At 35.0% G+C, this 26,778-nt stretch overlaps 1 protein-coding gene across 1 annotated transcript in view; it reads left to right on the forward strand.

Annotated features, from left to right (window-relative positions):
- PIK3C2G (phosphatidylinositol-4-phosphate 3-kinase catalytic subunit type 2 gamma) overlaps nt 1-26,778 on the forward strand; it is a 325,900-nt gene that overhangs the window by 124,351 nt on the left and 174,771 nt on the right. The window contains exons 16-17 of the mRNA XM_059404484.1: nt 1,180-1,273; nt 4,521-4,615. Of these exons, the coding sequence (XP_059260467.1) occupies nt 1,180-1,273; nt 4,521-4,615 (189 nt within the window). The remainder of the gene's footprint in view (nt 1-1,179; nt 1,274-4,520; nt 4,616-26,778) is intronic.

A 26,778-nucleotide genomic window follows, 5' to 3' on the forward strand; every position in this document is an offset into this window, starting at 1 on the left:
TATGTAAAACATTACATTTAAGCATTACATTTCAAACTGCTAAGGACAGTTGAGAGATACTAAGTAATACCAGTTTTCCTTGACACTGTAACTGCATAGTATTCATTTCACCCTTGAGTAAACTGATACGCTGAAGAGACTGGACAGTAAAGACTCTAAAGTTTCCTAACCTCCTTAATATTAAGAGCCAATCTTCAGAGCTCTCACTTGATTGGTTGAAAGCATTGTTTGTTTCCATGCAAAAGGATTTTTGACTTTTGTTTATTTTTTCCTTGTTTTTCAACCAGTTTCAGTTACTATAAGTCGTTCCTTCAAGTTTAAAATTAGGCATATCATTTTTTTCTGAAAACTTATTTAAAATTAATTGCTCTTACCGAAGCCCAGTTATAGCTAATCCTGTCAAAGCTGTATGTCAAAAGCATGTCAAAACGGTGTGGGGCCAAAAGTTATCTGTAGGCACTTGCCAGGATCTTGGAGATAACTGTATTTAATTCTTCTGGTGGAAGCAAGATGATGGAGCCTGAGGAGCCCTTTTGAGGATTAATTGTTTTGAGGGTAGATATTCAGATGCTAAATACTTCCATGAATTTAGTTCAGTAACAAATATTTATTGAGTGTCTAATGGGTGCTAAATCTTAAAACAGACATTTGCAGTCCAAAAATGAATAAGGCACAGTTAACCTCAAGGTCTTCATATCCTGGTAAGAGTTAGTCTTATGAAAGTATTTTTGTTTATTAAATTTCTGATTTCTCATTATGATCTGGCCAAAACTCATCTAAATATATTATATCCCATTTTTTAATCATATAAACCATCAGGTCTCTAGCTGGTAATAATTTACTTAAGAAATGCATTGCTAAATGATAAGCAAAGATTTTCATACACTTTAGAAAGATTTTAGATATCCTATGATTTTTTTATAGACAAGGTAGCTGGCAGTTTCTGACTTAAACCCAAGTTTCCAAAATCTAGTTGAAAAGGCTTTTTATTACATTCCACCTGAGAGTACAGAATGTGGAAAAATAATAAGTTGGTGCTAATAGTCGTCTTAATTGATTGTGAGATTATGATTTTATCTTATGTGCTGGGGGTAGAATTCATTCCCTCTTCTCCATGACATTTTTCATAGATTACTCCATACCATTAATAGCTTAATAAATACATTTACTTTGTGTTAGTTTTCCAGATCAAGAAATTCGTAAAGTGGCTGTTCAGCAATTAGACAACCTTTTGAATGATGAACTACTGGAATATCTCCCACAGCTGGTTCAGGTAAGAACAGCAGAATTTCTAAAGGATTCTAGGATTTTAACTAATAATCCTCTAAAAAGAGTTTCCAATAAGTCAACACTAGACTATATAAAGTGGTATTGTAATTTGGCAAGCCAGAGACTAAATTATAGCTCGTGTGTCAACTTAGGTAACATAGACATTCTTTAGCCCAAACTGATAGTTACAGAAACTATCTGTAAGAGCCAAAGAGGAAATTAAAAAAAAAAAAATTATCATTTAGAGTTGGGGCAAAATAAAGAAATAATGGTGATGAAATCTTTCCATCTAACTATGTAGAACAATTAAAAATAAAATGAATGTTACTTAGAAAATAGTCTTTCCTAGGCAGCTCCTCATAATACATGGGTTTCTTGCCTATATCTTAGACCATTCGAACATTGATTATCAATCTATAAAAGTGGTTTTATAAGATAATACCTGAATTCTGCCAACAGATACTGCATATTAGCCACAGCATTAAATATCACATTGTTGGAGTTATTTTAGGAAATAATATGGCCACATAAATGAAATATAGAAATATGAGCAAAGACTGATTCGGTGTTAATATTTTGAAAAAGAAACAACCATATATCTTGCAAATGACCATGTAAATGATTGAATGTCAAAATTACAAATAATATTGTTTTCCCAGGTTGACTATGTGATGAGGGCTGAAAAGGTAGTTCTAATATAGCAACCTTTATGCTTTTCAGGTTTTGTTTTGTTTTTTAACTCTAATGTTTTCTTATCTGAAAGGTCAGATTGTAATTACAAGCTATCTTAAATGCCAAGTGACTTAGTTTTTGAACATTTAAGACAGAGAATTTTTTTTTTAAAGATTTTATTTATCTGAGAGAGAGTACAATTGGGGTGGAGGGGGAAGGAGCAGAGAGAGAAGCAGACTCCCCACTGAGCACAGAACCTGATGTGGGGCTTGATCCCATGACCCTGAGATCATGACTTGAGCTGAAGTCAGACACTTAACTGCTTAACCAACTGAGCTACCCCAGTGCCCCTAGGACACAGAACTTTGAGACTAATGGGGGAAACCTCTGTCAATGACTAGAATACCATATTGCTTTGCACATGGAATATGCACTTCTCTGAAGGACTCCTAAAGTGAAAGCTGGTTTCAAAATAGCTATACCATATAGTTACTTATACAGATTTCACAGTTGTGATTTTTCTATACTTTTCAGGTTAGTGTAGTGCAAATAAAAATTAATCAAACTTGTAGGAACACTTCATCTATGATTCATGAGTATTGGCAGCATGCTCTATCTAACCTAAATCAAAAAAGTAAGTTTTTACAAAATTTTGTGTATACTAAACCTATTTGAAAATGGCATTCAGAATACATACACAATGCACTCACCACCAGAAATAACACTGAGAGCCATATACCTGCAAATTCAAATTCATATGACAAGACACACACAGAATCCAACATATCAAATACACAGAAGTAAAATTAGGAAGTGCAGCAACGACTCCCTAATTAAAAATGAAGATAATAAAATGTTTTGGGATGGAAAAAAAATGACTGGAAAATAAAACTGGGGAAGAATTTTCAAAACATTTATTACAGAATTTGCCCCATGCTCTCCCCTAACTTCAAAACTTGAAACACAAAAAACTTTTGAAACATAAAATTCTACCCTACTGATTATTTTCTTGAAGTATGTTATTTTGTTATGTATTATATTGTTAGAATTATGCAGGATATATTAAAGAAATAAGACAGGACTCTAAGTCCATAACAAAAACAGAACATGTTGTTCATAGCCAGAAAATAATTTAGACCTGGACCCAGAGGTTACAGCAAACCGCAGGTCAACACTCTGTGGGTAGGTTCCAAGAACAGTTCATAATAATGCAGTGTGCACCAGAAATATTGCCAGCCTCCTAAATGGTGAAGTAGGAGTGAGGGGGAAATTGTACCAGTGCACAGAGTGATACAGGGAGTCTGGAAACAAGTGAAGCAATTTAAAAGCAACAAGTATTTATTCAAGAAGAAACAATGGAGAAACCCAAAAGGAAAGCTAAAAAGACAAGCATGGAAATAAATTATAAGATATCTCTCTCTTGCTCATGTGCTCATGTGATATCTTATTAGGGCATCAACACAACTTATGGACCTGGTCAGCTAGTATTAGCAAGTAAGTGAAAGCAAGCCATGGCTGCAGTTTAAGAGAACATACATTATGGTCTTTATACATTCAGACAACACTAAGAGTTTATGCAAATTTGCTGAAATCATCTTTATGAAATCAACTTCATAAAGTTTCCCATCCTTGAGTATGGTCAGCATATTGAAATATTTCTTTAGGTGTGTATGTGAGTGTGTTTTGTGCCCACTTTTGTCTGCTGTCTGTACGGTGGTATAAAACCTGGCTTGAACTCTGTGTGTGTTGGGGGGAAGCGGCGGTGTGTGACTTAAATGGCTATTGAGCAACTAAAGATAGAAGATTTGCGTCTTAAACAGGGAAGGAATTTTTTCTGAAGAGATACTGTTTTCATTTTCAAATATATTCAGATTTCTGGAAGAATGATGGGGTCCAGGTACTCCCTGTGGACGGGGAAGCCCCTGTAGAGTACCTAATCTGAATTAGGCTCATAAGGATATTAGGGGTTGCCATTACTGCCTGTATTTTCCACCAGGTTGGGTTTCCGAGAAAATCTTAAGGAGCTTTTTACAGTAGAGATGAGGGAAAAGATTTGGAAAGGTGTTGACTTGGGTGGCACCAATCAGCTCTGAAATCTCTAAAGTTTTAGGTTCTGCAGGATAATACTGATGTATCAATTGGTGATTTCAGTTAAGGCTTTGAATGTGCATTAATTTCATTCCCCTAAGAGGAGAAGTCTCTACTATTGAATAATGCCATTTTTATATCTAGGACACTAATCATGCTATGTATTTTTGTGTGTGCCAGGATTTTCCTTCTAGGCATGGTTGAACTCCACCAACCATCTGCTCTTATTTATTACCCTGTGATACTAAAGCATAAATGAGAAAGAAACTTCACAAATTCAAACTGTGATGTGTGTGCACTACATTATACACCAGCTAATATGGTTATCTTATAATATATCAAATATAATCAAATATCCAATATAATTTTAACATTCTGTTAAAATGTTTAGGCTGTTTTCCTTTGCCTTTTCATAAACCTCATTAGGCCTTTTGTATTCTGCTAAAATTTTGTTACTGAGAAGTGTAAATTAATTATATCTCTTACTTCAGGCTGTCAAGTTTGAATGGAACCTTGAAAGTCCTCTGGTACAACTCCTATTGCACCGTTCATTGCAAAGCATCCAGATTGCCCATCGTCTTTACTGGTAAGATAAATTAAAATAGGATAGGATACCTTTTTTATTGTCAACTTCTCTCTGTGAGACAGCATTAGAAGATGTAGAAGATTTCCTACCTTGTAATTGATATAAGCCTCCATTTAAAGTTCAGCCAAATTAGAGTATTTGTCAAGTTTTTTTATTTATGAGTGCAATTTAACTGTCATCATCCTCAAAATCTTCCCTTTATACAGTTACTGCTGTTTAAATCCAATCTGATTTTTAAAGCCAGATGATATCTTTCCTATAGCTTTATTTTTTCTTTAAGAGAGACTGAGGGAGCACACACACATATGTATGGCAGACAACATCTACTAGCTTCAGTTGGTAGTAAAGCACTTTAATTAATAGTAAAAAGTCACTCTCATTTTTTAGTATGTTTTTCTGCTTCAAGAAATGTTACTCATGTTGACATTACTCTGCGCATGAAAATAACTCAAGCATTTCATAACAAAGTAGAGATACAAGGAATTGTTAGGCACCAGTGTTTATTCTGATGTTCATTTTCATTTCAAATGTTTAATATGAAAAGCAGAACATTGTCCTCTACTATGTCGGTATAGGGAGGCATCAGACACGTGACTAGCCCTGGGCCCTTTGTTGAATGGACTCTTTCATCGAGTCTTGAATGAAGTCTTACTCTCCCCAGTTTTTCAGTCAGCTACTACCTTGCTGAGGAAACTTAAGTGGCTACACTTCGTGGTCTTTTGTTCTCACAGTAAAACTAGGATCAAGTTACCAGGGCCCAGCTGTGCACTTGCAGGCTTGTGACAGAAGGGGGCAGAAGAGGGCTGCTTGAACAGTCAATCAGGCTTGATGCCAAAACAGAGCTGACAGGGCTTTAGAGCTATTCCAGGAGATTGACCCAATCAGGTATTAGGCAATCGATATCACTAGTGAAGTCAAAACTGGATTGGAGAGAAAATATGAGCAGAAGTCAGGGACTAATCTAAATCAGGAATTAGGACCCAAAGAACAAGCTGTTGGTTGCATCAGTGTTTGCTGGTACTGAATGACTTAAGGCAATGGTATTTCTGGCACCACAAGGCCTTTCTTTCCAAGATGACAACAGAATTAAAGGACCAAATCCTACAAGCTTTAAAATGCCACTCATAAAATTGAGATGATGCCAAATCTCCCCATTCATTTTCTAAGCGCTCTGTCCTAAACTTTTCTTACCTAGATTTTGGGATAGATTTCTCAAATCAAGGACTGCTCTAAATAAAGTGAAATAATGTGGAAATTTTGCATCATATGATTGAAGTCACACATGTCCCTCTCATCCTTTCTTTCTTTCTTTTTTTTTTTTTGAAAGAGAACTTTCTATTACTTTTATATACAGAATATTCAACAGTGTCCACTCAGCCCCGTTGGGTGGGCAGTTTTTAGTTTTTGCCTTTTCCAGTTGGCTATGCAAGCCACTGTCTTTGGACCCAGGACATTGCTTCCCCAGTGGCAGCGGATCTCATCGTATCTGTCATTGTAATTGGTCCTGATGGCTGCTACCGGCTTAGCCAGAGCTCCTTTGTCTTCTGAGTTAATCTGTGTGAAGACAACAGTGGTGCGGGTCTTCCTGTGGACCAAAGGCCCCAGCCTGGCCTCCCTCTCATCCTTTCTCCTAAATCATCCTTTCTCTTTATACCTGAAGTTCTATCATCAGTGAGTCAATGCTTTAGATTAAGTATTGTTCCCTCCAAAATTTTTTTTGCTCATGATAAATTAGATGATTGTTTCTTTATTTATGTAACAAATCTTGAGATACTAGACCCTGTTGAACTATGAAGGATAAAACAGAATAGTCCTTGCCTAAACAAGCTGACAGGATAACAACACGACAGCTAGCAACCAGGCAGCAGGGAAGATCCCTTGGCTAGGTGAGAGAGAAAACTGACAACAAATCCTGTCCACTTTATGGTGATCCATTCCAAATACAACTGCAAGGTAGAGAGGCAAGGCTGGCCATCAAGTCAATAAAAAAGCCTAAACATGCACTTGCTTTCTGCCAGAGTTAAATACTGATGAAGGCATACAAATGAATACACAGAGGAGGTAAATGCTCTCTCTGCTTTGAGATCTGAAACACTCCCTGAAGAAAGAGTAAAGAGCTGTACTTCAGGGAGTTATCACAGTGTAATAGAGCATGCATGATACAGAATCAATAGAAGGTTTTAAAGCCTCTCCTTTACCTTCTAGAATCATTATATTACTACTGACTAACCTTTTACCTTCACAATGTAATGAATAATAAATTATTGCTTCACTCTTTTATAAAGGAAAGATATGTCTTATTGTCATTTAATATTGATCTCTTATAATCATCTTTCACCTTACTATTCTCAGAAAAGTATACACAGGATGAAATCTCTACAATAAGCAATTCACTAAGCTAACAATAGCTATTCTCTACCTCAACCAACCTGAGAAAAAGTAATGGATATTTTTAAGAAAGTGTACATGTTATGCAATAATCTGTAAAATCCATTAGCATAGTTTTCTAGTTGAGGCACAATATAGGAACAGCTGGGGCTTTTTTTGTTTTGTTTTTTTTTTGTTTGTTTGTTTTATTTCTATGGGAGAAAGGTTTTATATAGTTCTTTTCATAAACAGATCTTTAAAAACAGAATATAATTTTAAATTAATTTTCATATATCATTTGTGTTATTTCTTTTATTAAATATATGAAAATAGAATCTTATAATCTCTTACAAAGTTCTACCTCAAATCAATACAAAAGCCAGTAACAAAGCTACACCTTAAATTTATCCCTAATTTAAATGATGTCCTCTTCAAATTTTTCTATCTTGTTTAAAAAAAAGTAAAGAGTTATAAAAGTGATCGTTTTGTGCATATATACTGACCTCAAATGTTGGAACTTGCACCAGATCTGGCATTTGGGAACTGAACTTTCTAATCCACTCTTCAGCAATTTTTCATTACAACAGCGACATGCAATTTTATCACTGCTTCCTTAGATAGTAATCTGGTGTTCCTATAATAGTATCAGTCTTCCTTTGTCATAGTTCATGGTAGAGATTTGGGTTAAGGCCTTGAAAAACAGCTTTAGATTGTTAAATATTTATTTTTTTCTCAGACTACAGGTTTAATTTAGCCAATAAAATATATGGTCAACAAAAAGGAATCTGTTCTTCCTTAATATGACCTTAATATTAGTAATTATCTTTGTCTTCTAATAATATTTGAATTTGATCTCCAAAACAAATAGATAATAAATACTCATAGAGTTACAGGATTTAGGAGTCAGATGGAACCTTATAAATGCTATAGCTCTTTTTTTTTTCTCACCCAGAAAGGGATATCAACAAATTAAGTGATTCATCTAGTTACAATCATCTAGCTAGCTGAAGAATTGAGTTTAAAATAGTTTTTTTCATGACATCTCATGCCCCCTTCAGGTCTCTTTCCAATTCACCACCCACTTCTAAGAAAAGTACAACTTGAGGAATTCACAGAATGTTTGTTTGTTTCTCTATCAATGATTAAGGACTCATTCAAGTACACTAAAGTGGTGACTTTTCCTTAACTTGAATGCAAAACTGAAGAAAAAAGCAATATCCCCAATTGAGAACTTTATATCTAATACTCAAAGTTCTTGCCATTAGGTGTCGGCATAACCCACAACTGCTGTCAATTATAATGTTAATAAATAGGCATTTGGAGGAAGCTCCAAAAAAATTATATAGTTGAAGGAATTTTGAAGGGAACAGTAGGGTTTTTCCCAGAATTTTTCTTTTGTAGTTCCTGATTCATTTTTAAAACACTAAATTTATTCACTAAGTTTTACTATTAAACTACAAGTGATAAGAAAACAATTCCTGAGTAGTTTACTTAGTAGACTCATTTTGTACTTATCTTTCAGTACTTATTATATAAAACCAAGACGTTATGTTATATAAAACCAAGACTCCGTTTTCTCTAAAACATTATTTAATTAAGCCAGCAATATGCTAATGAAATTCAAGTCAACCCATTTCATCAAGTTAAATGAGTTAGAAAATAAATTCGTGTAGTCCAGGCCAGAACTTGGCAATAATAAAATGTAAGCAAAATCCATCTTTAGTTTCCTTCTAAGTAAAAATATCCAGTAAGCAATTGGATATAGAATCCTAAAGAGCAGGAGAAAGATCTGGACTGGTAACAGAATGGGAATGTATCTGCATATTGATGGTACTTGCCAAGTTTCCATCTTATGGTTCAGTCATCCCCTGAATTTGGAGTTCTCACCCAGATTCCTTGTACCTTCATCCAGATTTTTCAAGAGGTCCAGAACATCATGTCAAAAGTATTTTCAGGAGCCAAGTCTAGAAGGAGCACATAACCTCTTTTGCCTGCATTCCATAGGTCAAAAGTCAGTAACAAGACTCCATCTACATTCAAGGGAAAATAGGAAAGCAGACCAGTATATATGTCTATATACAGAAGCAAAACGCTGTTTGATCTGGTAAATCCAGAGCAGTGTCTGCCACAGAGGTAAAGCAAGTTATAGGACTGAAGAAATTTGACAATTAAGCTGTAGAGAAAGAGGACATGGAAGGAAAACCAGTACTTACTCTTAAATATATTAATTGGCTTTCTTTTCAAAAGCTAAGATTGATCTCAATAGACAAAAAAGATAATTGCCCAACCACTGGAATAGAATCATTATTTTGGCAGACATCTTTTAAAAATGTCTTTTGTCCAATTATCCTGTTAGTATTTCCAAGAGATTTAACCAATGGGTATATTTTTAAACCATTTTACCTAGATGGCTCATTATGTAGTGGTGATGGGCAACTGGTATCTTAGCCCAAGAGGTCCCAAACTAAATTAAATATTGCTATCCTCTCCTTCTCATTCAGTCCTTGCACTCACTATATCCAAACCTCCTTTTTTATATGTAGTATCCTGGTTAACAGCTACCACCAAGATATCCAACACAGAAAATCTGGGAAGCAATATTCCTACCAATAACCTTCCTCATTCAATCAGCCCTTAAGACTTGGCTATTGTTTCTTATAAATATGTCTTAAATTTTTCCCTTTTCTATTTTTGTCCACTAGGTAGATAACACCTTAGTTCAAGTCTTCAGCATTACATACTTGCATGATCACAACAGCTTTCTAATTGTTTCTTGTTTTTGTTTTGGGGTTTGTTTGTTTGTTTGTTTGTTTTACTTCCATTCTTACCTACCTTGGGCCCATCCATCCTCCACACTGTTCTTGGTATAATCTTTAGATAATACAATTTGATCCCTAACTCATACAGTAGGTTCTAGTTTCAATGTAACCCACAGCTGGCTAGCATAATTCTATAATTCCAATCAGCTTTTTCTTACTGATAGAGTTAAGAATTTTTAGATGTTGGAAAAAAAAAAAACACAAAACTGTTCTTCCTTAATATGATCTTGCAATAGATTTTCATGATTTCAACTCTGCCTGCTTCCCATACCCATTTTGTATGACTTTCTACACCCAAACAATATCTTTTGTATTCTCAAGTAGTTATTCAAATTTCCAAGCTCTTTCAAGCCCTTGTGGCTTTGTACATGGTATTTCTCTCTGCCTGAAATTCAGTTGCCCTGTTGTTTGCCCAGAATTCTTGGGGACCCAGCTCAAATTTTTATTATCTTTGAAGATGTCTCAGCCCTTATACACACTTGCCAATACAATTTTTAGCGGAGTACATACTTGATTTACTTCACCATTTACCTTTTTTTTAAGATAGCTTGGGCCACAAATAATAAAAATGTTGATTTAACTGGCTTAAACAATATGAAAAGTTAATAATCTCGCATAACAGGAAGTTCATTAGTAGAGCGGTTTCAGAGTTTTTTATAGCAGCAGCTCACTGATTTTGTCATACACCCAGTTTCTTTGTCTTTTTTGCTCTGTCATCCTGTGTGTTTATTTGTTCTTAGTCCACTTCACATCATGGTTATAAGGAGACTGACACAGGTAATACCACATCCATACATGACACCAGGCAGCAAAAGAAAAGGGGCTAATCCTTCTTCAACAAGAAAAATTTTCCTCTGATCTTCATAAAAGAGTTAACTTCTTTCATCATTTGTGGGAATTGGGTCACATACTATCCTGAGATAATCACTTGATCAGATGGCCATCAGGTGAATTGACTTACCTAATTGGTTTAGAATATTCAGAATATACCCTAAACTGGTCATCTTTCCTGAAGATTTTGCTATCTGGACAAAATCTGATTCTTTCTTCAGTTGTGAAGGGGAGACTAGATTTAGTTTAGATAAAACCCTAGGTTCCCTCTCCGGATTGTGAGGCCCTATTTTTTTTTTTTTTTTAAGATTTTATGTATTTATTTGACAGAGAGAAATCACAAGTAGATGTAGAGGCAGGCAGAGAGAGAGAGGGAAACAGGTTCCCTGCTGAGCAGAGAGCCCAATGCAGGACTCGATCCCAGGACCCTGAGATCATGACCTGAGCCGAAGGCAGCGGCTTAACCCACTGAGCCACCCAGGTGCCCCTGTGAGGCCCTATCTTAATCATACATCCCTAACACAGAATATTGCACACAGCACATATAATTGGCATTCAATAAGTACCTGTTGAATGAATTAAAATAATAATTATACCACATACATTTATGCTGCCTACAGGCTAACTTATCTTGACTACTATACTTAAAACAGCAGAGAATCAAGTCATTTTATACTGAATAAGCTATATTACACTGAAGTCATTGTATTCAGTATGTAAGTTCCCATTGGTACTCTCATAATCACTTTTGCTCTTTTTAAAAAATGGAATTCCCTACTTCTCTGTAATCGGGGGAAGTTGAGTTAATGACTTACAGATAAATATGGTCGTCTGGAATAAAGTTTTTGAAAAGCTATCTTTTTTTTTTTTTTTTTTTTTTTAAGCTTTCAGTTGTTAACAATGGTTGTGTCCTACAGTGTCAGGTGCTTTTAATTGACTTAACTATGCTGTTTCTGAGTAAAAATAAAAGCCTACAGGGGCACCTGTGTAGCTCAGTCAGTAAAGTGTCTGCCTTTAGCTCAGGTCATGATCTCAGGGAACTGAGATTGAGCCCCATTGGGGGCTCCCTGCTCAGCGGAGAGCCTGCTTCTCACTCTCCCTCTACGTGTCCCCCTCCCCCTGCTTGTTCTCTCTCTCTCTCTCTCAAATAAATAAACAAAATCTTTAAAAATTTTCTTTTCTTTTTTTTTTTTAAAGATTTTGTTTATTTATTTGACAGATAGAGATCACAAGTAGACAGAGAGGCAGGCAGAGAGAGAGGAGGAAGCAGGTTTCCCGCTGAGCAGAGAGCCCGGCACGGGGCTCTATCGCAGGACCCTGGGATCATGACCTGAGCCGAAGGCAGAGGCTTTAACCCACTGAGCCACCCAGGCACCCCATCTTTAAAAAATTTAATAAAAGGCTGTACCTAATGATTTGACAAGAAGTGTTTTATGGGGAAATCTTAAGTTAGTAAGCGGCTACTTACTGTCTTTTAAAATACAATTTTCTATGTTATGATTATGATTTTGGGGGGGATTACTGAGCAGTTTCTTGATTTTTGCTCGCTCCTATGCTGTTTTTTGTTGTTGTTGTCATTCGGTTGATGGTTTGTTTTTTGTTTTGGACTGTGATGATTGGTAGTTTTTTGTTATTGTTTTTGTTTTTTATCAGCTGTTGAGTCAGTCCTTTATTTTCAGGCTCAACTTTACTTTCTGTGTTTACTCATCAAAAGATCCCTCTTTGAAAAGGTTGAATAGAGGTTTTTCTCGCTTTTCTTCCAACTCAATTTTCTATTTCATTTGTTATTACTATAGTTACAAGAGAAAGACAGTTACTTTGGTGTTCCTTGGCTAAAGAACTTCGTATGTGTGGCTTTTTGCAGCAAAATTCAGACTTGGATATTTCAATCAAATACTTGTCGTGTTTAATAACTTAGAATTCTTATTTTTGTTTTGGCATGTATGATTCCGTTTTGACCGATGACAAGTGAACAGCTTGCACAAATAATGCTCATCTTCTCTGGATCTGACAGTCTGCCTGAAACACTAACCGCTCTTGGCAGATATGCCACATAAATTGTATCTTGCTTGGGTTTAGTGATCTGAAATTGTTAAAGGGAGGAATCCTAATGTACATGTCACTTTCCTTTTTAAATTAGGGCACTGTGTACTTATGTTTCCTAGGATGTTATAAATGTCCTTAATTTACCAAAAGGGTGGAACTTCTATTATTTTCTTCCAAGTAAAAGTTACTATCACTCTTGGAGAGGCTGCTGCTCAATAAACTGTTGACATAAATTGATTGATTATTCTGAAAATCTCACAAGACTTAAATCTAGAGCTCCAGTAACAAAACATTGTGGGGTAACTGCACAAGTAGACCAACGGACTTCAGTGAACAGATGCAGGAAAGTGCATAAGTATATTAAGAAAAGAGACTATTATGTTAGTCATCCATTCTTTGATACATCTGTTCCCTAAGTTTTTATTGAGTGCCTATTATATAAATAATTTGCAGCTTTTTTGCAAAAGGGATAGAAAATATAAACAAATGATAATAAACATGGTTTAAGCAATTTTTTTTAAAGCTTCCTGGCTATTTTAGGCAGTTACCACAGATGTCAGAGTCTATTTTTCAACACTGTTGTCTCAACAAATTAATTTTAAACATTCCATTTAGTGATTTTCAAATCCTCTTTGATCAGATTATAAGCCCAATTCAGAGTATTTCTCCACTATTAAAATTGTTGCGTCAGTTGTCCAGAGGATCGCCACCAGGATCAAGGAACTTCAGGAACAGAATTGGGGATCAGAGAGTGACTTGACTCATCTTAAAATATCTTACTATTCTTTCTCTGCTATAAAGACCAGAATGCTAGGTTTATCAACTCTAGTATGGCTGTGACTTATAGAGTATTACTAAGAATTCTAACCATCTAACTGTCTTCAATACTTTTTATCCTTACAAGTAGAAATGATGTAGTTAATCCTAAATACTATGCTAGTCATTTTTTCATATATTCTCAACAACTTCATTATCTCCATTTTTCAGGTGAAGAAATTAGTACTTAAAGAGGCTAAGTATGTAATGCTATTAAGTAGAACAGCCAAATTTGACCCTGTGCCCTATCCACTAGGACCTTCTACCTACTCACATATAATGAAGGATATAACAAAGAACAATAGAAAACAGAATAATGTAATAGTAAGAGAATAGGATTTGGGGGAAAACATACTTAAGTAGTAATTCCACCTCAGGTCTCTGTTAGCTATATGGTCTTTGAAAAATTACTTAACGTCCTGATTTTTTTCATAATCTGTAAAGGAAATGTAATTATGCCTAACAGAATTATTGTTAAAATAAATTGAGATCATACTTATCAAGGTCCTTAATATATATTTAGTACATCCAAAAGATATGTATGCTTAATCATTTAGTATCCCCAAAATTCCAGTTCACAAGGTCATATCACAAATTAATAATTATATAGAATTCAGGTCTTGGATTCTTGATATTTGACTCCTCATTCCTACAAATGTTCTTTCTTTGTTTTATTCCAAATTAAAATTCCAATTAAAATTTAAAATAAAACTTTAATATCAGACTCTGAAATGGGTGGAAGTGGGAGCACAAAAGTCACTGTATAAACTAGTTTGAGACTTGTTGAGCAAAGTATCTTGAAACACTCTAAGTGTCAGAAAAAGTTGGGAATATGTGCATGATTTAGTATCCGAGAAATTTAACAGGCAAAGGAATCTAGCAACATTCACAGATTGCCTGTTGATACATGTTTTCTATCTCACTCACATCACTCACTTGTCTTAGCACAGTTCAGAAGAAGAAAATGTGAGTAAAAATTTTCATTGGTCCTTTGGTAATTTTATAGGATTAGGTTATGAACTACAAATGAAAAATTATACTCTTGCAAGAAGTTGAGAACTTAAAAGGCAAAGAATTTAAAGAACCCCTTTTAGACCCATGTATTCTGAAGTATGTTTCAAGTAAAAAATGTTCTTGTTGAAAAAAAAGAAATAACTTCAACTGAGTGTACACATTTAAAGTAAAACTTATCAGAAGGGAGGTGGGTGGGGAACCAGTGAAACAGGTGAAGAGGAATAAGAATACACTTACTATGAGCATTGAGTTATGACGTATAGAACTGTTGAATCATTGTATTGTCCACCTGAAACTAATAGAACACTGTATGTTAACTATACTAAATATATAACTAAAATTAAAAACTTAAATAAATAAACAAACCCTTTATAACAGGGAAAGAATGGATTCTGTGTTGCTAAATCTACCACACTAAGAAAGCATTATAGACCATCTGAGAAAGATAGGAACTTGTGAAACATCTCATGAACTAGGGAAGAAAATGTGATTGGTGGTTATCTTGGATTTTTCGATTATTAAGGCCATATTTCTTATTTCTTTCCATTATTAAGGCCATAAATCTTAAATTGTTTATTCCTTTGGTATTAAATATTTATAATAAATCTTATTACTAAGCATGTGACTGCAGTGAGATAATTTGTTCTTGAGGTATAATGAATGATAAACATGACATTTATACTGGATTCACTTCCATGGTCACAGTTAGCAATTCCTTCCCACTGGACAATTGATTAATGACAAGGGATGATTGCACATTTCTCTTTTCTCTTTCCTCTACCCAGGATACTTAGCAATGATTATCTCAAAGAAGTTATTTGTTGTTTTTGTACATACATTAAAGTTAGGACCAGTTGTGCTCCAACCTCTGGAGAACCGTGTCCCACCAGTTTTGGTATTTTATATTAAAGAGACTAGTGATACCAGCTATGAAACATCAAGCTTTTTGATTCTGGATAACTGACAAACTTTCTGAGCTTCCATTTCCTCATCTGTAAAACATGAATAAAATACTTAACCAAAAGTACTTAGCATGAGACCTGACACCTATAACTACTCTGTACATATACATTGAATAAATCAAAATTAGGAGAATTGAAATTTTTTGAGAGTGAAGTGACAAAATTATGCAATAGGGCTTGTGTAACCCCTACCCTTAATAAATGCTTCTTTTTATCTTTCTTCTTTTTTTAATTTTTTAATCAAATGATGACATTTCATTTGTTGGAGGATAGTTTAAGAACGTTTTAATTAGTACTCCCCAACTGAAGTATGTTATCAGACAAGTGGACATAAATCTAATTCTGTGATCTAAATCATGCGCATTTCATCTAAGTGTAAATGGGAAAACCATGTAAGTGGGAAAAGTTCTGGGACACACTTGTAGTATTTCTCACCATCCCACATCTTGCCACCATTCTGGATGGTTTCATTTCTAATGGATAATTCAGGAAAAAATGCCTCAAGTACCCTTCACATCCTATTTTACCAATAAATTTTAGCTCCTTCACACTTCTACAACCACTTTCCATGGCTACATATTAAATCTTTTCATCACTAGGGATGGCTCTTCATCCAAAGTTTTAAACTCAGAAATCTAATGTAGTAGCCCTTTCATTTTTTGACTTTACAGTACATACTAAATCGAGAGTTCACTGCCAATAGAAATTCGACTCCTGATGTCAGCCTTTCTTCAGGCTCATCCAGCTACTCATACTGTGACATACTTTCCTAGTGATTTTTTAAACTATTTATTTACATATCTGAGTTAATTTCCTCCATCTTCCTTTGTATCTACCAAGTCACTTATGAAATGTCTCAGGAGTCATTACTTCTCTCTCCATCTCCACTAAACCCTTAGCTCAGGACATTATGATTTCCTGATAAATACTGCTGTTATTTATTATTTCATCTACCCAATTCAATAATTCTCATTGATGCTCATAAGATAAAGATAAGGGGTATCTGGGTGGCTCAGGATGCTTATAAGATAAAGATAATGCTCATAAGATAAAGAAAAAGGGTGCCTTGGTTAAGCATCTGCCTTCAGCTCAGGTCATGACCTCAGGGTCCTGGGATGGAGCCCTTGATTCATGTTCCATGCTCAGTGGGGAGTCTGCCTTCCCCACTCTCTCTGCCCCTTCCTCCCAACTCATGTTCTCTACCTCTCTCTCTCTCTCTCTCTCTCTCTCTAATAAATTAATAAGATCTTTTTTTAAAAAAGTAGGGGTGCCTGGGTGGCTCAGTCGGTTAAGCATTTGCCTTCAGCTCAGGTTATGATTCCAAAGTCCTGGAACCGAGTCCCACATCAGGCTACTTGTTCAGTGGGGAGGCTGTTTCTCCCTCTCCCACTGCCTGCTTATGCTCTCCCTCTCTCTACCTCTGAAAAATAAAACCTTTTAAAAAATCTTTAAGAAATAAAAATAAATACAAAATTTTAAAAGGTAAAGATCAAATTCATTACTTATTCTATATAAAATATCCAACAGAACAAATTTTATTTTATTATCAGTGTCAGAAAAACTTACGTTTCTATGTGTTTGGAACTTGTGGTTCCAAAGCAGCCAGTTTGGGGTTTTTTGTTTTTTTGCTTATTTCTTTGTTTGTTTTATTAACATATAATGTATTATTTGCTTCAGGGGTACAAGTCTGTGAGTCATCAGTCTTACATACTCACAGCACTTACCATAGCACATACCCTCCCCAATGTCCATAACCCAGCCACCCTATCCCTTCCCAGCCACTCTCAACAAACCCCAGTTTGTTTCCTGAGATTAAGAGTTTGTTTTTAACATATGAAAGTGTTGGCTTTCTTAACTCAGAGGGTGATAGTTCACAGTTTAGGATCTATTTCACTGTGCCTGAATGCAAATCCTGCTTATGCTATTTATTAGGTATCTGACTTTCCACAAGGTACTTAGCTTTTATAAGACAGATTTTTGCCAGTCATTAAAATGAGGATAATAATAACATTTATTTTCACAGGATCATTGTGAGAATTAATGTAATGTGATAAGATTTGGGATCATAGAGTTGGACAGCCTTGTGACACAGAGAATCCAACCAGGTATCAGGCTTGCATCTGCAAGTTGTGGTCCTAGCTCATAGGAAGAACTTATTTATTAAACCATTATTATTAAGCACCTTCTTTGAGAAAAAATCAGGTTGTGGTATTCAGGGATACAGTAGTGGATAAAACAGAAAAAAAATCCCTACCCTTCCTTATATAGCTTTTGAGAGAAATAAGATATATACTTATAAGATACTGATAAATGCTAGGGGAAAAAATGAAACAATTAGGAGATATAAGGAATATGAGGGTTGGGGAAGAGCAATTTTAAGATAGAGTAGCAAGGAAAGGCTTTATTAAAATGGTAGCATTCGAAAAAAGACCTCAGTGAAGTAATAGAATGGATGGTTAGATGTCTAAGGAAGAGAATATGAGGAAGAGGAAACAGCATATGCAAAGGCATTGAGGTGCATGTTTGGGGTAATAGAAACCAGTGTAGCTTTCTGAGGCTACAATGAGGCCAATATAGCTAGATTAATCTGAACAAGGGGGGAAATAATAGGAAATGAAGTCAGAGGGGAAGTGGGAAAGGTGAGGTCAGGTTATGTAAAAATTTATATGCCATTATTAGGATATTGGCTTTAATTTAAGTAAAATGGGAAGTCCTTAGAGGGTTCTGGGAAAATAAAAGACATGATTTGGTTTATATTTTAACAACTGACTGTTGTGTTAAGGGTTGATTGAAGAAGGGCAGTGGCAGGAACAAGAAAATCAGTTAGGAGGCTAATGCAATAATTCAGATAAAAGAGTGTAGTGGCTCAGATCAGGGTACAGCAGTAGAAGGAGTGAAAAATCATTAAATTCTGGGTTTATTTATAAAAGTAAAGTAAACAAAATTTTCTGATAGATTGACCGAGGGTCATGAGAGAAACAATTAAATAATGATTACTATGATTGTTGCGTGAATGATTGAAAGAACAGATTTTTAGGAGGGCAGTTTCTAAGAATGGGAAAAAGATACCAAGAGATCAGTTTGGATTTATTGAAATCTGAAATAATTACTGAACATCTTTATCTGGACTACAGTGAAAATGAGGGAATTATCATATCAATGCAAAGATGAGGTTTAAAGGCATAGGAGTAGGGGATATCATGGAAGAATGAGAACGGATCGAAAGACAACGAAGTCCAAATATGTGGTGGTCAAGCCAACATTTAAAAGCCGAAGAGAGAAGGCAGAAACAAAATAAGACTAAAAAGAAGGAGTCAGAGATGTAAAAGATGAATGAAGTAAGTACTGAATCCTATAAGACTAAAGAAAGTATAAAAGTAAAAGTGATATGATTGTCTATGTCCAATGCTGCTAATAGGTCAACTAACTTTGAGATCTGACTAGCACCATGAAGATCACTGAAGGTCATTGAAAAAACGGTTTCAGTGAATGGAGGTGAAAGCCTGGTAGGAATAGACTCAAGACTTAGAAATATCAGAGATAGTAACTTTTGGAGTTATGCTGAGAGATAAGGGTTAGTAGCTGAAGTAGCTGAGGATTAAAATCTTGAGAGGAGTTGTTTTATTTTGTTTATTCTTCTGTTTTGTTTAGGATGGGAGAAATAACAGCTTTTTTATATGCTGGTGGAAAAAGAGGGTGATGTTGATAAGACAAGAGAAAATGGAGAAATTTCTCATGCAAAAAAGTTGAGTAATAAGAGGAATTAGGATCTATGGCACAAGAGGATTGGCACACAGAGTTTGTACATAGTAACAAGAAGAAATGGAAAATAGATGGGAGTATGTATGTGAGTAGACAGAATGATAGCTGCTTTTGTAGTGAAGGAAACAAAATCATTTTTTGAATGGGGCAGAAAGTGTTGGGAGTTTGAGGACAGAGGACTCACTTGAAATTACTGCTTATAAATTTAAAGTAGGGACAACTAGAAAGATGTGTGGCTTTCTCCTTGCCCAAGAAATAGAGGAAGTGCTGGATGTAACCAAAAATGTTGCTTGCCATAGCACATCATGAAACTGGGGAGGCAAGAGAATTGAAGGTATATTCAAAAGACAGACAGTATAATGATTTATAACTTAAAATAATAAGCTGTGAAAATTAACTGGTGTAAGAACAGAAGTGAAGGCATAAATTGGATTGAAGAGAGTAAAAGAATTGATGAATTATAGAGGTCCATATAGACAAAAAGATGCAAGCATTGGAATAACTAAAGTCAGAGAACTAGAAAAATAGCAGGTGGTGGTTGGAGGGTGAGATGGCTGAAATTGAAATTAAAGAAAGCTTGCAAGCACTGATAATAATGAAATCAAGTGTTTAATAGGAGATTGACTGATAGTAGAGTTAAAATCATCAAAGAAAAGAGATTAAGAGAATTAAGTCCAGGATGCTGAAATACTCATCTACATGGATAGTGAAATCACTAAAAATTGTGATGTAAGTGATGTTGAGGGAGTGACAAGTGATCTGATAACTAAAATCTTAAAGTAATTAGGGCAAGAATGTATGCGAATCAGAATTTCTCTTAAGTTTAGTGGTTACAGAGCCAGGAAGAAAGTCTGTTACATATTTTAAGATCCAGAGAAAAACAAAATTTATTTGCATGACACAGCAGCACGCAGGAGGATAGGAAGCTGGGAGGCAGGAATAGGGTTGGGAGGCAGGTATGAGGGGATGGAGCAGAATGTCACTGTCAGTCTGAAAATTTATCTAATTTCTACTGTGAATCTGAGGAACATGGGTTGAAAGATTCCCTCCATCGGAAACCATTCACCTAGAAATTACAAACCAGGTCTCAGCTGGTCAGCACCCCACCAGAAACCAGTCTGGTGGCTAGGAAACCTAATCAAGCAGAGAAAGCAACACAAAAATTGCTAGAAAGGTAGTTCCAAGATTGCTTGGGATATCATGTTTGCTTTTTTAATGACAAAGCATCTTAATCTTTTTATTATAAATATATTCAAACATCTGTAAAAATAGAGAAGATAGTAGTACTGTGACCAAATACCCCCTTAAACACACATACCACCACCAAATTTTAACAATTATCAAGATTTTGGTCCATTTGAGAAAGTGTCATTTATTCCTTAGATATAGAAATATTTGAGAGAATTAAACTGTAGTAATTATTATTACATTTGTATGTATACCACCTTAGGTTTTTGGTTGTTTTTTTTGTTTTGTTTTTTTTTACTATTTAAGAGAATTTGATCTTTGGAATAACAAAAGACCAAAAATTAACCAAGTCATCAAATAGGCTTGTGATTTTAAGTTGAAATGGTACTGCATTTATAAGTCATGGAATAGTTGAGTAAACAATGTATCATATGTATAATATTTACAGTATTATGTGCCAGATATAATAAAAAATGTTCTAGACCACCGAGTAACTTAAAAAGAAAATTGAGTATACTAAATTTATAAATGAAGTTCAAAATGTTTAAGAGCATTAGATTTCTAACTGGGAAGATAGTAATCAAAGACCTTCCCTCCCTGAAAGTCATTCTTAAAATTTGATACCTTTATAGAGGGTATAAGATATGTAAATTAAACTTAAATGTTTAAGAAAGTTTGTGTTTTTAAATTTGAAAGCTAATAAAAAATTAATTTTTAAAGCCAAAATAATTTTTGGAAAATATTTTCTAGACTCAAAGCTATTTAAAAACACCAGAAGACTGATAGTGATAAGAACAGTGGTTGGGACATTGTAAACATTCATTAAATGTTATTACTTCCCTTTGGCTGCTTATATACTAGAAGTCAAAAATTTAGCTGACCTCTAACACAACGTTGTAGTATGAATTCTGAATACTTACCTCTCTCCTGGGTTCATCTTTCCCATCTGTACCCTCCCTTTGCATCATTTTCCATATTTATTTTAAATATTATTTTTTTGCATTGTATACATAAATAACAGAAACCCATATAAGCCCTTCATTTTTGGCCCCTCACTTGCTTTTTCAACCTCCTTATTTATTATTTGCTCAATGCAATCATGGTCATACCATACCAACGTATCTGCTAGTGCCTGGTGATATCCTGACTTTCACATTTTCCTGCTATCTAAAGATACTAAAATACTCTTAGCATCTCTCAATACAATATTTTCTCTAAATCTTTCTCCATTTTTTGCTAGAGTCAGTTAAGCATTTCTCTGGATTGCCAGACTTCTTCTTTATATTGCTTATCAAATTGTTTGGGAATTAATTGTTTAAAAATTTGTTCTCTTGCCTAAGCTGCCACCTCCTTAAATTCTCCTACAATGATTTCTTTGAATGATTTCAGTCAAGACTTGGTAAATATACAATATAATTTTCCCAAAATGCTTAGTTGGCTTATCCATTCATTTAATTACTCATTTAAAAAAATACTGTGCTTGGATCTACTTATTTTAATAACTATATGCAACAAACTGAAATTTGAGTAATAGAAGTCCAAGATTTCCCAATGATACAGCAAAGAACAAACCAGTGGAGCAGATGATAGAAGCACAATAAAAGTAGAACAGTGTGCTAAAGACAGAAGTACAAGTGCCGAGTACAGCAATGCAGAATGTTCTACTTAAACCCCTGAATAAACTGTTCTTTAAGCTTTGTTTTCTTTTCATCTCTTAGTTCTAGCTATGCATTTTATTATTCAAATGAAGCTATAAAATGCAAAACTTTAAATAAACAACATTTTAATTCAGTAGTGCGACTGAATATTAGTTCCCATTAAGGAGAAAAAAATTTGACCAAGTATCATCAACATTTAAGATCTGTACTCTATTAAGGGCACCTGGGTGGCTCAGTGGGTTAAAGCCTCTGTCTTTGGCTTGGGTCATGATCTCAGGGTCATGATCTCAGTGTCCTGGGACTGAGCCCCACATCAGGCTCTCTGCTCAGCAGGGAGCCTGCTTCCTCCTCCCTCTCTTCACCTGCCTCTCTGCATACTTGTGATCTCTGTCAAATAAATAAATAAAATCTTAAAAAAAAAATCTGTGCTCTTTTAAAGACATTAGATTGGAATTTAATGTGTATTTTTATATAACATATATTAAATGAAAGCTATGTTGAAATGAATGATCACAACTGATATTAACCCTCAAATCATGAGAAATAACTATTCATCTCACTCAGATATTTATTTATTTATTAAAGATTTATTTCTCTATTTATTTATTTATTTATTTATTTTAGAGATGGAGAGCACCAGCAGGAGGGGCAGAGGGAGAGGGGGAGAGAATCTCAAGACTCCGCCTGAGCATGGAGCCTGATAAGAGGATTGATTTCACCCTCAGATGGGAACCTGAGCCAAAGCCAAGAGTTGGATGCTTAACTGACTGAGCCACCCAGGCACCCTCTCACTCAGAGATATTTGATGATACTAAATGAATTTTGGTGTATGGTAAAATATGCAGTGGACCAATGCAATGCCCGGGTGACTCAGTCAAGTGTCTGCATTCAGCTTGGATCATGATCCCATCGAGTCCCTCATCGGGCTCCCTGTTCATTGAGAAGCCTGCTTCTCCCTCTCCCACTCCCCCTGCTTGTGTTCCCTCTCTTGCTGTGTCTCTCTCTGTCAAATAAGTAAATCAAAATATGTAACTAGAAATTCTATTCCTGATCTCTTCCCATTCTTTAATAATTACACATGCTATCTCTAATCATTTAGACATAAGAAAGATCCATGGATTTCCTTAGTATGGGCTGGTAAAGTTGTTATGGAAAACATTTTAGAATGGAATGACCTTTTTCCTCACCACCCAAAAGCTGTTTATTTACACAGTTGCCACTTCAGCATTCTCAGTTCATGAAGCGTTACATAACTATGCAAATATTCACTTCGGGCCTGACTCCTATTCATAATTCTCTTGGTATCAAATGTATTTCATTTTCTAAGAAACAAATATTAGCTTTCTTCTTGTCCATCAGAGAGTATCAAAGCACTGTTCTCTTACAAAATGAATATGTAAATGAATCGATGAATACAAAATCTCTGATTTCAGTTAAATCTATACATTCTCCAAATAGTAGGACCTATCTTCTCTCTGTAACATTATGTTTGACCTTCAATCCCCCTTCCTGGAATCTTCACCAGTTCCATCACCAGCATGAAGTCTTACTTGAACAACTTCAATCTCCAGAATTTCTAGCTCTGCCCAAGTCTTATACCACATTGTGTTTATGAGTTAGTTGGTACAGTAGTCCCCTCTTATCTGCAGAGGGTATGTTTGTTCCAAAACCCCCAGTAGATGCTTGAAACCTCAGACAGTACCAAAGCCTATATATGCTGTTTTTTTCTCTAGACATAACTACAATAAAGTTTAATTTATAAATTAGGCACAGTAAGAGATTAACAATAATAACTGATAATAATGTAGAACAATTCTAACGATATACTATGATAAAAATTACATGAGTATGGTCTCTCCCTCTCTCTCAAAATATCTATCGTACTGTACTCACCCTTCTTTTGGTGATAATGTGAGATGGTAAAATGCCTGTGTGATGAGATAAAGTAAGGTGAATGATGTTGCCATTGTGACGTGCTGTTAAACTATTACTGACCTGCTGACCTTACATCAGGAGGATCATCTGCTGGACTGTGGATGTCCACAAGTAATGGAAGCCATGGAAGATGAGACTGCAGATAAGGGGGGGGGGGGACAACTACATGTGAGCTTCAGTCTTGTCTGTAGGCTTGCATCTAATGAATTCTCGGACTTAACACATGTAACAAATGCTGTCATCATACTGAGGTTGGGTTGTGGTTCAGATATTTTCTAGCTGTATAATCTTAAATTCTCTGAGCATCAGTTTGTGCAGGGTAGAATGGGAGTAATGATGACCAGGTTCTGCATATAAGAGTCAGTGAGTGGTGATGGTGCCATTGATGCTGCTGAGGACAGTGACAAATATGACAATATCAACAACAATGACTTTTTCTCTTTCGTTATTTTCTTTCTGTGTGCTTGAACTAATTTGATCCTTTATTCAACACAATCTGAATGTTTTTATTTGTTGTTTTTATTAAAAATATTCCTCTGAGTCCATTTGTTTCAGCCAAAACCCAATTAATTCATTCAAATTATGTTCTAAGTTTGATATGGTCATGAATATACTCTAGCACATTGGATTTTAAAAAATAATTTTAGTACATTTGTGACAAAATAATCATTGCCCATAATTAAAACTGAGACTACCAAAAAATGATTCATGAAACACAATGGAAAGTCCAGAAATATGCCCAGTTATCTTCAAGAATTTAGATGTTAAAAAATTTCAAATCAGTGGAGGAAGGATAGATTATTTAATAGTGCTTAAATAATCACCTTGGGGGGAGACCTGGATACATAACTCACACAAATGTATCAAATGTATCATGGCATTTCACCTTGGCTCAGTGATACATTTGATTCCAAATGTATCAAAGACTTACAAAGTGAGAGAGAAACAGAGCTTAAAAATACCAGAGAAACAAAAGATGGGAGAATTTATTTTATAAATAGGAAAAAACTTTAACAGACCAAGTGTTTTATATATAAATTTTTTTTTTAGTGGCAAAGAACTAATTTCTTTAATGAATATGGAACCCCTAACAAATCGAGAAAAATGGTTAAAAGATATTGATGAGTAATTAAATAAAAATAAATATATTGATCCTTAATCACATGAATTGGTGTTCAACCTGAGTCATAATAATAGAAATTAAAATACAAACATATACCACTATAAAGTGTCAGATTGGCAACAATAAAAACAAAAAAATTGGTGACATATCATTGGTGAAAGTGTGGGCAAACAGACTCCCAGGTAGAGGTGGAAGTTTAAATCTTATTACCTGTGTGGGGGTTTATTTATCAACATACTTTACATTTTTAAATTCACTTACCCTTTAACAAAATCATTCTGCTTTTAGCTATTTATTACCAATATAGTAGGGCATGCAAAAATGATGTATGCATGATAAATTCACTATAGCTTTTGTTGTAAAAAACAATCAGAAACAAATACTCATCAAAGAGAACTGGTGAAGGTCTTGTTACACCTATAAAAATAAAATTCTGTATACGTTAGAAAAAACTCTATATACTGATTTAAAACTGTCTCAAGATGTATTCCATTTTAAAAGCAATGTGTGGTCTCTGTGTGTAATATGTCACTTTTCTTATTAAAAATAAGAAATATGGATTTATCTACTTTTCCTTGACAGAAAATGCATGGAAAATCTTTGTAAGGATAAAAAAAGAAACTAGTAGCAACGGTTTTGTATGGGGTGGTGGTGGTGAGAAATTGGCACAAGGAAAGGAGGAGAAACTTCATTTTCACTCTAGTCCTATTTATAGCTTTTGGACTTTGTAACATAGATGCATTACCTATTCAAAAAGTAAAAGAAGTAGATAATTTTTTAAACCTGTAATTAGTCATGCTTTAGGGCAACAGACTATATAATCTCCTTATATCTTTTTTTATAAAAAACATAACTTAGTCACTGCCAATCCATTGAATTACTTTATCATATAGAAGGGATAAACTTAAAGACGATCTCACCAGATAACTTCTGTTTGCCTCTTCAGAACCACTCTCTTTCTTCACCCTGCTCCCTGCCCAGGGAAGCTGACCTACATGGATAGCAGACAGAGTTTCTTTGGTGTGATTGGACACAGCAGTGGGTAGCCTCAGCAGGAGATCACAAGGAAAGAAGAAAGTGCAGTTGGGACGTATTACCTAGGGGGTTATTCCCTGTCTTGGGTTCTGTAAAGCTCTCTCTTCCTCCATTGGCTGTGTCTTCACTGCTCCTTTCAGTTATGAACACTCTCCTGAGGTCCCATAATTCTCCCATATCTCAGGCCTAAGAGGGTTAATAAATCCATTGCTCCTGTCCCCAACTTAGTACCTACTCAGTGTGGTTTCCTTCCACCCTACCTGTGTCTTTAACAGTCTCATTAAATCTTCCCCAAATTATTTAAATTGGCATCATTTCCTAGTTAGACTCTGACTTTTAAGTAAAGGAAGTAGGTTGTGTCATTGCTGTTTGTTGTTTTGCTGTAACTAATATAGGAAGGAGCAAAAGAATATGTTTTATCACTGGCCTGAACCATGTTCAAGAATATCATGGTTAGAGAGTTATTGATTAACATAAAAATAATACATATGTTAGAGTATTCAAAACAAAGTGCACTCTATCTAGTCTACTGGTTTTCAAAGGTTTCTTTTTTGTTCTTTTTAAAATTTTTTACTATTAGATGTTTTTAATATTTAATAGTACACCT

This window comes from Mustela nigripes, chromosome 6, assembly GCF_022355385.1.
Source record: "Mustela nigripes isolate SB6536 chromosome 6, MUSNIG.SB6536, whole genome shotgun sequence".
Classification (NCBI taxonomy): Eukaryota; Metazoa; Chordata; class Mammalia; order Carnivora; family Mustelidae; genus Mustela; species Mustela nigripes.